At 41.0% G+C, this 14,098-nt stretch overlaps 1 protein-coding gene across 1 annotated transcript in view; it reads left to right on the plus strand.

Annotated features, from left to right (window-relative positions):
• Positions 1–227: 227 nt before the first annotated feature.
• Positions 228–14,098, plus strand: part of exoc2 (exocyst complex component 2) — a 40,328-nt gene continuing 26,457 nt past the window's right edge. Inside the window, exons 1-4 of the mRNA XM_079220688.1 lie at positions 228–257; positions 10,303–10,460; positions 12,435–12,611; positions 13,587–13,713. Coding sequence (XP_079076814.1) covers positions 10,343–10,460; positions 12,435–12,611; positions 13,587–13,713 — 422 coding nt within the window. The 5' untranslated portion in view covers positions 228–257; positions 10,303–10,342. The remainder of the gene's footprint in view (positions 258–10,302; positions 10,461–12,434; positions 12,612–13,586; positions 13,714–14,098) is intronic.

The raw sequence follows: 14,098 nt of genomic DNA on the forward strand, positions 1-14,098 counted from the left end.
GTAGCCTTTTTCTTTCAGAAACTGATATAAAGTCATCGAGATTTATGAATCAAAGTGGGACACATAATATGCAAAAATATAATATACATGTATACTATCATAGTCAGGAGAAGTGGAATGTGTCTAAATCAATACTAGACACTGTATTTCAATTTACTGTATCCTTGTTTTATTTTGAAGGCTGAGGCTGAGACCGGAAAGCCGGAAGTATTCACAGGATACAGGAAACGGCCGCTGCAGCCAAACCGTTGCAAACTGTAAGTTACCATTTTATCTAACCTATTTATCTCTTAAGTGCTCCAAGTAGAGTCACGCGTAATAATGAGAGGATAGATTATAATATATTCGGTTTTGTAGGATTAAGACGAAGACATATGACAACCACTGCTCACGTAATTAACTCTTCCGGCAAAACGAACAGCTTGCTAGCGAACACAGCTTAGCCGAAGCTAACGTCAGATGTCAAATTCGTCAACAAAGCTGATTTATCTTTCCCTAAAATCACCGATGGGCTGTTTCGTTTGTTGCACCGGGCATCTCAGATGACAGATGCGGCAGCTGTTGTCATCTCGCACCGCCTCATTGTCAGTGTGATTACCTGCACCAGACTCCATTGAGATATCTGCCACTTTAAAGGTGCTGTGTTGTTGGTGAAGAAGAGGACGTCTTCAGGCTTTCTGGTCGTTATCGTCTTCTAGTAAACTCTGCGTGTTCGTGCCACATCAAGCGGTTCTTATTGTCCTGTTTAGCTGTGGTCACTGGTGTTATAACGGCTCTATTGTACAGTTATACGACTCATCCAGCTTCACTGTCACAAGGACCGATACAGGAGAACATTCCTGCCCACCGCTGTTAGACTTTATAATAAGTTACCTCTGGCCAGATCGACCGTCAATTGATTCAACATCAATATCGATTGCCCTTGCACCGCTTTTGTTGTTTGTTAGTCACTGTACATACTTATATACGCTGCATATACTTTGCATTTTTGCACTTTCTTTATTGTTTAATTTCCTAAATGAATACGCTCTGCTAATTTGTTGTATATATTGAGTTTTGTTGTATATATTGAGTATTTTCATTCTGATATTTGTTCTATGTACCTTGCTTGCTTATTACTGTGACAAACACATTTCCCCTTGGGGATGAATAAAGTATCTATCTATCTATCTATCTATCTATCTATCTATCTATCTATCTATCTATCTATTAAACCTATCATTGATATATCACTCTTCTTTTTTATAAACAGTACATTATAATAAGTCAATTCATACAGTCAATGTAATATTAAGACACATAACATGACACTTCACTCTGCAGCAACTTGACTTTACATAAAACGATCCCAATTACCCAGGACAGAGCATTCACTTCTTTTATATGCAGGAAGGCTTTCCCTGCAATATATCAAATCTAAATCAAAACAGAACAGTATCTTTTTTTTGTTCTGCCTCAGAAACCTCCATCCTGTCCTCCCACCAGCACTGGATTAATTTCTCACATCAAGTGAAGCAATTACAGTTGTGTGATTGTGATAACTCTGTTAAGGACTGGAGTGGTGTGTGTAAGAGAGAACCTGCAGGGGTTACTCATTGCCAGGTGGCATGATTTCTCTTCCAACTTCTATAAACACGGTGCAATCCATTTTAGTGTAAACAGATTAATTAACTGCCTTTTAACACAGAAATAATGATTGCCTATAAGGGCTCTATAAAAACAAAGAGACTGTATTGGACTTAACACCTTGCTTATACTTGGAAAAACATTTCACGCACAGATGGGAATGAGCCAAAAGAAAGAAATGATCACATCAAATGACCTCCTATGACTCAGAAAGGACGCCTTGCATTGATTGGAAGACACTTGGATGAGAATAAACATTGGAATACTGTTAATGAGGTGAATGCATCACCACCTCATCGATTATAAAGGACAATATTTTGGCTTATATCTAATGCACAATCATCTTAACATTTCATTAAGCAGCATTTTTGCAATTAAAACAGTGTTCAACCTTGTCTTACTGCCAGGCCTTTGTCAGACAAAGATAAGTTATGTACTGAACCAAGTTATTTGTTTCTCAAATATGATCAACATGTTTTTTGCAAACTGTATATCAGCCCTGGTCTTTAGGAAGGATCTACACGAGTTGGAGATGCCGCTTCTCTTATGTATTTTGAAACATGGAATAGTTCTGCAACTAACTATTATTTATCTGCTGATTATTTTCTAGATTTATCGATTGATAAAGAATGTTTATAGAAAGACAAATGGCAGTTATAATATCCCACAACTCAAGGAGATGGATTCAGGTTGCCTGTCTTATTTGACCAACGGTCTAAAACCCAAAGATGTTCAGTTTGTCGTCATACATGACCAAAAAAGCAACACATCTTCACATAAGGCATTGTGGGATCTTTCAGTTACAGCACAGTCCATCATTTAGTGGTGATAATTAGTATGAATGTGGTTTAAAACTCCCGGGCCTACATCGAACTGTGTCTTAATCAAGTTTGGTGTTTGCCCTAAAAGAGCTTGTGTCTAAAGAACAAAACGGTTGCAGTAAGGACTGATACTTTGAGCTCATCTTATTTTGTTTTAGAAAAGTCAGATCAAGCCTATTTTACTATGAAATCAAGGAAGCCCTGTTTCAGCTGTGTTTGAACTCACTATTGTTTTCTAGTAGGTATTAAGAGGTTAAGAAGATACTTATTTAAAACCTCACTGTTGTAATATCGACACTTCTCTCAGCTGAGCCTCATTAAGTGAAGTGTTTTCAAACAGAACACAGTCTAAGCCTCTATAATCTTTACCCTTGTGTACTTTTGTCAAATATTGTTCTAGCATATTTTCTTTTTTTTAAGGGTGGACCACTTGTGTTTGTCCAACTGATTGATTTTATGAGAGAGTGAGTGAGAGTAATTGATTGGCAGGTCGGTTGCAGGCGGGCGCCACGTCGCAGGAATACGTTGTCGTTGAGCTCCTCCATCATTTGCGTTGACATCCATGCTTAACTGGTCCTCCGCCTTTTCAGTGAGAGCCTGCGCAGCTCTGTGCATCTCCTTCTCTTCCCCAAAGTCAGCACTGCTTGGCCGGGGGATGGCGGGGGCAACGCTACACTGATCCATTTCCTGCCCCCCTCTCGGGGCTCTAATTGAAAAATTGGGTGGCCCTGCTTGTTTGTTTTGGTGGAATGCGGTGGGTTGTGTTTTTTGAAGCTTTTCCTCAGTGCCGCTGCTCCACAGACCCCGGGGTGAGTCGGGCGACGGGGGTCAGGCCGAGCCTTGTTTGTGAAGCGGCACTTCTCTCTCACCCCTGTCTGCTCTGCAGTCTGCCCCACCTGGTAGCCTCCTCCCTGCTGACAGGCTTGCTGGGCCACTGGTTTTCACAGTATGGTTTCTGTGACCCAGTCAGACCTGGGCAGGCAGACAGACCAGCGCTGGGATGGAAAAACAGGTCACAGCAGACCGCACAGTCAGAGACGAGCTCAATGCTAAAGGAGTCGGCTTATTTAGAGTAGGGCCGAGAACCATTTGTTGGTTTTGGAGTGGCACCAAATTAATCTCTAATTGATTATGCTTTTAAGCATTTTTTACCCTTAAGTACTTGGTGCTTTTTGCGGTGCTATATGATAGTAAACTGAATATTTAGGGTTTTAGACAGTCAGTTCATACATTACATTATTCCCTATTACAGCCATTTTAACAGACCAAAAAATTATTTAATACTGTTAGTAAAATATTAATAATTGATTGTAAAATTATAAATTTCCAGAGCAGTAATCATCTTTGATTTATTAACATTTAGTGGTTCCGTGTGCTGCTTTTTAGTTTGTTTTATATTATAAATTGAATACCTTTCAGGTTTTGGAATCCCCTTTAAGACGTGACCCTTATACTAATATTTGGATACTTTTTACTTAAAATGTTTGACTAAATTATCATAAAATCAGTCCGTGCCAAAAAGTAACAAAATCTATAATTTTTCCCCCCGAAACAAATTAAATATTTGGCCATTCTGAACTTTTGGCCAGACAAAACAAACCATTTGAAAACCTCAGCTTGGGTTCTTGTGATGGGCATTTGGCCATATTTTGTATTCATTATTGAACAAACAATTCATAATGAATCCACAATATAAATGCAATGGATTATTTGCGGCCATTTCGACAATAAATGAATCAGAAAGAAAATCAATGGATTAATTGATCATGAAAACGTTAATGATTTTATCCTAAATAAAAGCAACGTTGTTTGCACAATTCATCATCATCGTATGTGACTGTGAAGATGGTTCTCACGCTGGTGTTTTTTTTATGTAAAGCAGCAGCGTTCTAGCCGAGCTCATGAGGGTTCAGATCTCTCCATTTCGCCATGTCACCGGGCAAAGCCGCCTGTCTCCAGTCTCTTAATCCTCTGAAAACATCTCCCCGATACTTCATATTTCTGTTTGTTATTCCAGGATTTGTTTGTGGGGAAATTGGGGACTTCACTTTGTTTGGCCTCGCTCTGAAAAGCACTTGAGACCGATAAACAAACAAACAAACAGACAGCACTAAAGATAACAAAGCTTGTGGGCAGACGACATGACGGTCGGATTGCGAGCCAGAGGCCCGCATCTGATCACTCCGACCTTTCCCTCTGTCACGAAGGAGGTGCTGACTCATCGCGGAGGAACGATGACTGGACAGTGGCCGCAGCATCTGTTTTCAAACAGAACCTGCACGGTTCATGTTAAGATGATCCATTTATGTGACACGCGATACAGTCGACACACATTGCGGGTCAATTTGGCTGCGTTGCCCTCTCCACATCTTAGAGGCATGTGGCGGCCAGGGCGCGAGCGAACACTGTGGAGGATTGTTCAAAGCTCGGACCGGTCTGTGTGATTAGACCAGTCGACTCGGGCCGGGCGATGTTTAGCCCGCTCTGTCCATTCAGGGGAGTCTGGAGGGGGGCTCTTTGATGAGATCTAGTGTTTGTGTAATGTTTGGGAGCACGGAGTGAAATGGTGTCTGTGTGTGTATGTGTGTGTGTGTGTGTGTGTGTGTGTGTTTGTGGCAGGGGGGGAGATGATGATCTGTCTAAATGGGTCCCTTTGTGCCCCCTCAACCCATCACACTCTCTCACACACACACACAGTTGCCAATCACTGCCATATGTGAGTCACCTTTGAGCTCAGAGCAGCGTATGATCGAAGGCATGAACGCCTTATTCATGAGATAGTCATGCGGCAGGTAGATGGCTTCCCATGATCGTGGTGCTGCAGAGTTGGTCATGTTTTGAAGTTGTCGAAATAAGACTCTTGTTTTCCCAGACCAGATGTTTGTCTTAGGTACCGGTATACCATTTCCTCATTCCCCTTATTGAATAGCACAGAGCAGAGAAAGCTGGGTGAAAGGGTGAGAGGAAGATGTGTGTGTGTGTGTGTGTGTGTGTGTGTGTGTGTGTGTGTGTGTGTGTGAGTGTGAGAGAGTGATTTGAACCTGTGACGTGGAAATCACATGGCTTGGTTGAGTGATCATTTAAGGTCCGCAACTAACAAATGTTAGAGTTTCCGATAAATCCGCCGACTTATTTGTATATGAAATGTCACAGATGGTGAAAAAAATCCATCACAATTTCTCAAGACCAAAGTGTCTCAGATGTCTAAACTCAAAAAGCCTATCAAATTATTTATCATAATGTACTAACCTATTGTTTTAAATCCAGATAATTGTATGTTATTGTTATTATACTTTCAGTGTAATCTTACCTAGTTCATTCCAAGCCTATTGTAATTAAAACTCATGCAAAATTAATGTTTTTGTTTTTACCTTTGTAAACCGTTGTCTGTAATTACTAAAATAGCAATTATAATAATACTATTTCATATGTGACTTTAATATTAAATACTTTTTTATAGTGTAATACTGTTTTGACTTAACTCTAATCTTGTATCCTTTATTTGCTGTTTTATTTTTAATAGCATCATATACTGAACAACACTATTCATCCCAATTTACAACCAATTAAAAAATATTTCATCCTGTTTGGAAAATGTGGTCGCCTTGTTTACTGTAAATATTCTTCCCTGCATGCCATTAATTCCTGTGATGGGTCTGACAGTTCACCTGTAAATTAGGAACACTTGGTTTGATGCTTCATAACGTGTACCTGAAGCTGGATAATAATAATTGTGATTATGAAATGGGCCTTTTCCTTTTGTCTGCTGACATAGTCTCTCGAGACCTTGTAGTAACCACAGTTACTGATAAGTCACAAGCAATAATTTAACTCAGACTTCCTTTTTTTAAATTTAAAAACGAATTATTTGCTGCCATCTAACCCAGACCATTGTGGGTGTACTGCATGTGGCACGTTAAAACTAAATGGTTTCACGTTTGTTTTCAGAGATTTCAATAAAAAGTATTTTTTATATGTCTGCACACTAAAAAGCACAAGGCCAAGGAAGGGATGCCATTCGTAAGCATCGCTGCAAGACGATCCCAACCCTCAGACTTCCACAGATTAGAGCCAACCCGGCTGTTTGTAAGTCAGCCTCCAAGGAAAACAAACCTGCCTTTTTAGCCCTGTTACCAGACCGAGAGGATGGGGATGGGGCCGGGGGCTAACGGCCTCACGGCTGGAAGAGAAATCGAGTGAGAGAAAATGGGCTAAATCTGGTGGTGTGTTGTCATTGATTAAATTTAGCCTTCACAGTAAGACATGACTTGACACATGTTGGAAGAAAGTGTGGTTTATTGTTGTGGGGATCCTCTGATGCCACCTAGAGGTTAATTCGTTCATTCCTCTTGTGGAAAATGCCGCCGACCTCACAAGTTTCCAGTTGGAGCTTCAGAAACGTTTTCTTTTGTTTTCCTCTGCATGCTCCTTTAAGGAAAAATTCACTCAGTTTGTCCCCGGTCTGTATAAAGTTTACAGGGTATTTGTGTGTGACATTCGACTTGTGCAAGAGTCCGCTTAATTTCTGCGCGACTTGTTGCATGTGTGCGCGTATATATATATATATATATATATATGTATGTGTGTGCGTGTGCGTGTGCGTGTGTGTGTGTGTGTGTGTACACGCTGGCGTTATAGAGAGGGGTCTGGGCAGTGTTCCCGTGTCCATGCACAGCCCCCAGAGTAAAGTAAACACAGCGGCTCTTTTCTCATCCCAGCCGTCAGCAGGCTCTCCCCAGGCCCGCGCCAGAGACCACACACCCAGACCACACACACACACACACACACACACACACACACACACACACACACACACACACACACACACACACACACACACACACACACACACACACACACATACTGCCCAGACCTCTCCGCAGATCCTTCCTCATACTCGCACATACACACACAGACCACACAACACCAGCTCGGGCCCCTCGCACGCAACCTAGCTGAGCTGTCATTCTGCCCAGCTTGTGTGTGTGTGTGTGTGTGTGTGTGTGTGTGTGTGTGTGTGTGTGTGTGTGTGTGTGTGTGTGTGTGTGTGTGTGTGTGTGTGTGGGCAGGCTGGCTATCTGTGTGTTTGTGCACGTGTATTTCTCAGATGAGGGGTGTGGTTGGCGGGGTAATCTAGAAACACTCCTTGAAGCAGAATCAGAACTGTACAAAATAAAGATCCCAGTCCTCTGCCCCTCACCGCTCCCACTCCAAACATGTGAGATTGATGAAGGATGTAGCGAGGTCTTGTTTTAGGCCTGTTAACCTCTTATCTTCGTCATGTCAGATCCATAGCCCCTCCATTTCCTCTGACAAGCACAGGGCAGAAGCAACAACATGAGTTAAATCCCGTTGGAGCTTTCTCGTTAACTCTGGGATGTCAGGGCGATGGAGGAGGGGGTAGGAACCCAAAAAGGTTTCTACTCTAGGAGGTTTCTACTCTAGGAGGTTTCTAGGTCAATACATGTGCTGCTGTCCGCCTGCAGCTTGCCATACCTTTCTCTACTTATTATCCCACATTTTCAGAAGTCTTGTAACATTTATTTAGTGCCTCAAACCAAATATTCAGTTTCAGCAACTGACATAAATTGTTTGGCTGTTGGGTCTTCAGTGTTCAGGAGGTTTTCATATCACACATTGTAAGTTCTGAAACTATTTGTCTCTTAGCTGATTTGTCAAAGTAAATCGATGGGAAATAATAACTTTGGTAACTGATGAATCCAGAGAGGTTCCAAAACTTTTTCCGCCGGACCCCAATTTAATTATATACGACCCCATCTATTTAAAATGAAGGTATGTGCTCGCCTCTGGTAGGCAGATGTTTAAATGAACATTTATAAAACAAAATGTGACTCTACAATGACCACTTGTAGTGCAGCGCTAACACAATATTAGGTATGCCTGTACTATCTCTGCTCTGCTATAAATTCTACCTTTACAGAGTTTATAATGTTCAGTTTTTGGGGACATTGTCGAAAATGTGTAAAGCAAATTGCATGTAATGGAACTCATTTGATTACTGAGGTCACAGATAAAAGGTGGTGTTGTACTCTACTGCATTCCATCGAAAGGCGTTTTTGTCCTTTTATAGTCATGTATGTAATAAATAATCATTTTAGAAACATATCTGAATATTCTGTGGTTCAGTACAACACCATCGCAAACCTCAATGCCAAAATATAGACTTGAAGCAACACCTCTATGACCATGTCAATAAAAACTGAGCATAAGATGATTAGTACCACTGGTACATCAATGTGTGTGTAAATGGGTGATTGAAAGGCTGATTGTAAACGGCTTTACAATCAGCTAAGGTAGAAAGGCGGTGTATAGATGAACTCCGTTTACCATTTAATGAGATAGTTGTGCTTGCATGTGGCGCTGCACCATAAAGTCAGTGGGCTTCACTAAGAATGCAACTTCTCTGAATGCCAAGTTGCGTCAATGTGCAATCCTGGGAAGAAGGGTTGCAACTAAGATTTTGATAATTTATGACTATTTTCTAAATAGTTCCCAATGCATTTTGTTTAAATTGTTTCAGGTGCATAGCATTGAAGGGTCATGTAACATACCTAATTAAAGCATATTCATCTTTTTATTTAAAATGTAAATGTAATATGTAGAAATCCGATTTTTTTTCTTTCTTCTTGTAGCCGTTTCTGCATATCAGGCGACCCCATGAGGTCTCGACCCCGGGGTCACAGAAACAGTACAGTGCCCTGGTTTATGGCTCTTGGTGCTTGCAGTGGTTGCTGCAGGGGTTGAAACACAGGAAAGTCTCTCTACAAGTAGACTAATTAATGTCGTGCTCTGTTGCTTTTGATTTCTTTTGATATTGGCTCCTCTGTTAGCACTTGGAAGTCTTCTTCCACCTCAGTTGTACGCCTACACCTAATTAGTGACCATATAACCGTACAAAGGGCTGAACTTGTGTTCAGGTCCGGTCCCTGTGAACTCCTGCATTGTTTGTGGAGGACGTGTTTTGGCATTCGGAGCCAAAGGGCGGAAGACTCGCTCAAACTGAGTCCAGATTGGTCAGCCCCTTTTGAGACCTGGCAGTGATTTATTAGCACACATCTGTGCTGCTGAAATACATCCCTTCATTTTTTTATTTTGTTGGAATCGTTCCCTTTTGCTCAGCCCCAACATGAACTGATTTGCATGGGTGCTTCTTCGTTGGTACCATAATCTGCACTGTATTGTGTGGGCTTACGCGGAATGATTGGGGAGGCCAGGTTTATTTATCCTTCGCTGTGAGGTTTACATTCTTCCTTTCCTCCCTGCTCTCTGTCTGCTCCTTCATTCTTGGCTCCCTTCTCTATTTTTCCTATTATCTGAGAGATAACTGCTGCAATGCATATATTGTTCGGAGACCTACAGGGCAGGACAATTGACACTAGCTGCCAGCCAAATGCTGCTCAAATTTTGCTCACTAAAATACGAAAAAAATGGAATATCAGTGTTTTTTTTTTTACCGTTTTTATTATTATGAGGAGAGGTTTGTTCGCCAGCTAGTGTTCCATGTTGACATAAAGATTATTTGTATCCCCTTTTTAAGATCTGGTGGGTATTGTTTACTGCAGATGCTTTTGTTTACTTGTTTGACAATGCTCTGTCCATTTTTACACTAATATTTAGCTATTATGTGATATCTTCATAAGCTTCCAGAGTTCTAACTAAGGATTACATTCACTATGCCTCTATTTATTTACTTGTAATACTCTGATCATTTTATTATTGACTATTTCATTATAAGATGTTCATATGTGTTCACTGAATCGTCAGTGTGTGGAGTTCTTTTGAGTTTTGCGTTACTCACCGTCTCCTCTTGTATATGTCTTGTTTCCATGTCCAGGTGCTCCTCGACCCCGTGTCCCTGTCTGCCTCAGGCCGCCATGTCTCGTGCCCGTCAGCCCCCGCTGGTCACGGGCATCTCGCCCAAGGAGGGTGCGGCTTGGACCAAAGTCACCATCCGTGGAGAGAACCTGGGCACGGGCCCAGCCGACCTCATCGGTAATGCATTTATAACAACACGACGAGCCACACACGTAGCTCTGTCTTGGTACAATGTCGCTTCCATGTTTGTTAGATTTAAAAAAAAGATAACAATTCTGTTTGCTAAAGATTTTTTATTTTATTGTGAATGAAGACATATATTCATCTTTCACCATCCATCTTTTCTTTTGTCTTTCTTAATAAGATGTCTATGTTGGTATATAGATAAATACGTCAAGATAAATATACAGTAGTTAGAAGTTTCTAAGATCATCACACACACATATAATATGTCAATACATTATGTAATTCACGTTTATTTGTTTTATCGTAAATGTTAATTCTTTGGTGATGATTTTCATTGTTTCTATCTCTCTGATAGTCGCTTTTGTTGAAAAAGAGGGACAATTTAGCAGCTTTACTTTTGTCATATTGCTTCACTAGGTATGTAGAATATTTTGTAACTTGAGGCGTATTAACAGATTTTATTAACTTATCCATCAACAAACCACAGCGGCCCCTTTTTTAAACAGGCTGGTGTAAAGTTTATTTTTGTTTATATGATACGTAAATGGACAAGACGCCTGATTCTGTCTCCCCTCTGGAAGAAGAATTTCATCACTTTTTCACTATTTAGGTTTCATTTCATGACAATTTAATAAGTTGAGTTAAAAAAAACAGCAAGTTATATGTAGATAGAGGTTTTTTTTACATATTAATAATTAACTGTTAATTTAACCAGACTGTATTCATCATACATGATACTAAATGGAAGCAGTTTGTTCTTCTGTAAAGTTACTAACATTCTCTTGACCCAAAGCAAAAGTGTTAAATCTACTTCACCATTTCATTGTGTATTTAGATATATCGTTTGTGATTTTGTAATTTTTTTATATTAAATTTGAGTCTTTAAAGAGTTCAGCAAAAAAAAAAAGAAGGTCCAGCCACTTTAGTAGAGCAAACAAAAAACTCAAATTTAATACTAAGATATTATATTGTAATGTAATTCAATTTAGCTTCTTCTCTGGCAATTCTGCCAACTCTCTCTGCTGCAACTTTTTAGTTTCTGTAAATATTTAGATACTCTATGCCTAGTTTGAGAAACTCAAGAGATTATCAACATGCATTAATGGGAAAATAGAGTTGTTGATGTGCCTTTTTTTATTTTTTATTTGCATGAGCCACACAGATAGATTACCTCCATCTTGTTCTCGTTATGTGTTTTAACGTCAACCTTTTTCTCTGCCGATATTTTCCCTAATGTTCGCCAATGAGCGGATGCGGGGGACAGTCCAGAGAACTAACACACTGCTCCATGCTTGGAGAAAGCTGTGCTCTGGCCAGTGATACAGGTCTATTTCTGACCATGAAGGTCCCTGGGGCCTGGAATTAGACAATTAGATATGCACAAATGTGTGTGAGTGTGTATGTATTCAAACAAAGTGGCCAGTAGAGAACAGAGGCAGGAAATGGGGCTCTAATTGGCATATTATTCACGGTTTTATGGGCTATTTGTTAATCAGCTCTCACAGGCTTTTTATCATGCTAGATTATAGCCACGTGAAGGTCTTTCTTTTTTTTTTTTATCCCCTCGGCTGGAACTGTCAAAGTAATCCCTGCGTCTGTCCTCTAGTGCCCAAATAGTTTTCAAGAGGGTTTGAAAAGAGGACGACAGATGTAGGGGCAGAGTGCACATTGTGCCAGTAATGGGCCACTTAGCACTGAAGTGACACACGTTAACTTAAGGGAGCTGAGTGAGAGGAAGGAAGGTCACGGCCACCCACACCCACTGTGACCCCAACTTGAACTTTGACCCGCCGGTGACAGTTTGACTAAACTTGCTGATAGACGCCAAATCTGTCTGAGTGAGCTCCTCTTGTTATATAGAGTGTCTGTGTGTGTCGGTGCTACATGTTATTTATTTGTGCTGTCACTGTGTGGCTGTATCTCTCACCCGTTTCACCTCTTCCCCGCCCCTCTCTTCCGTCTCAGGTCTGTTGATCTGCGGCCATAACTGCCTGCTGACAGCCGAGTGGATGTCAGCCAGCAAGATAGTGTGCCGCGTGGGTCCTGCCAAAGACGACAAGGGAGAGATCATTGTTACGACCAAGTCCGGGGGTCTCGGCACCTCCACAGTCTCATTCAAACTGCTCCGACCGGAGAGGATTGGTGAGGCTCTCGGGACTTCAAATCTATTATTTTTAGCTATAATGGCTATTTAAGTTAGCGATTAAATCATTTGTATTTTATTTTTGTATCGGTTGATAAACTGTTTAGTCTATAACGGAAAATAATGAAATGTGCATTTCACAAGCTCCAAGAGCTCAAGGGGATATCTTCATTTTTTCAAACCAACAATTCAGCAAATCCTCAAATTTTAGCGGCTGTAACCAGTGTTGATAAACGATGAAGCCAAACAATTTATTTTAATAGCTGCTGATAAAGTTTATCATGCCCAGATTGAAAGTTTGGATACGTTTTTTTTTTTTTTTTATCGTTCACAAACCAATCCAAATTTTAAAAGAATGATCCTACAGTGCGAAAACCCATTCGGCGAAAAACAGATGAACATAACTGGTCGTGTGATGTGATTTGCTGAAATCGAATGAGCTTAGAATGTTTATTTAAGTATGAACCTGATTCCAGTATTACTGGAAATACTGACTATACACGGCATTGGCCTTTCACTCGTGACTCGTGTGTCCCCAAACTTCTGTTTCTGAGTATGACTAGAAGCACGCCTGTCTCCGCAGGACATTTCTTCATGCCGTGGATGTGTTTGATATGTGATCGTGATTCTCAAATTGCTTCTTTTTATTTAATTCCAGGTTTTCCAATATGCAATGCATGTGTTGTCAAAATTAGAAGAGATGGCATCTTCATTTACTTTTGTTTTGCTTATTTGCATTTAGTTTCTAGCGTGCGTTGAGCTTAGTCGGCCATTTTAGAGGACCTACGGCACAAACATGTAATCGTATAAACTATATGATCATATGCACACAGAAGAGTAGACAAGAAATTGCATTTGTTTAATTAGAATACGGAGAAACGGAGTTGAAACATTAAACAGATACAAAATATGTCAATTGAGTTGACGTCTGTGATGTGGTGTTCATTAACAGTCTCGCCCCTCCTGTCCTGCAGGTATCCTGGACCAGTCTGCTGTGTGGGTGGAGGAGATGAACTTCTACGACATGAGGACCGACCGCAACAAAGGCATCTCCCCCCTCTCCCTGCGACCCAGCAATCCACTGGGCATCGAGATAGACAAGTACAGCCAGAGAACACACGAATGCACGCACACAAACTCAGCACAATCACACCGCCGTAAACACACGCGCTCTAGTCATTGAGTCATGGTTTACATCCCCAAACAGAAACAAACTCTCCCCATATGCAGGCGTTTGAAATATTATGCCAACACAGCAATGGTTGAACAGCCTCTAACCGCCGCTCACAGGGAGTGGAAACAGAATAATTGTGTATAAAGCGGAGAGGACAGCGATAGAAAGGGATTTGGAAAGAAGCGACCCACACACATGTTTGTATACCGCCCAGGAGCAGGCAGCGTGGTGCTGCCGCCCACGCGCCGGACGGGGAGTGCAGCAGTTGTAATATATAGTTTGGGATGTCAGGTTCTGGCCTTTCTGGGTTAG

Source organism: Taurulus bubalis, assembly GCF_910589615.1.
Source record: "Taurulus bubalis genome assembly, chromosome: 7".
Classification (NCBI taxonomy): domain Eukaryota; kingdom Metazoa; phylum Chordata; class Actinopteri; order Perciformes; family Cottidae; genus Taurulus; species Taurulus bubalis.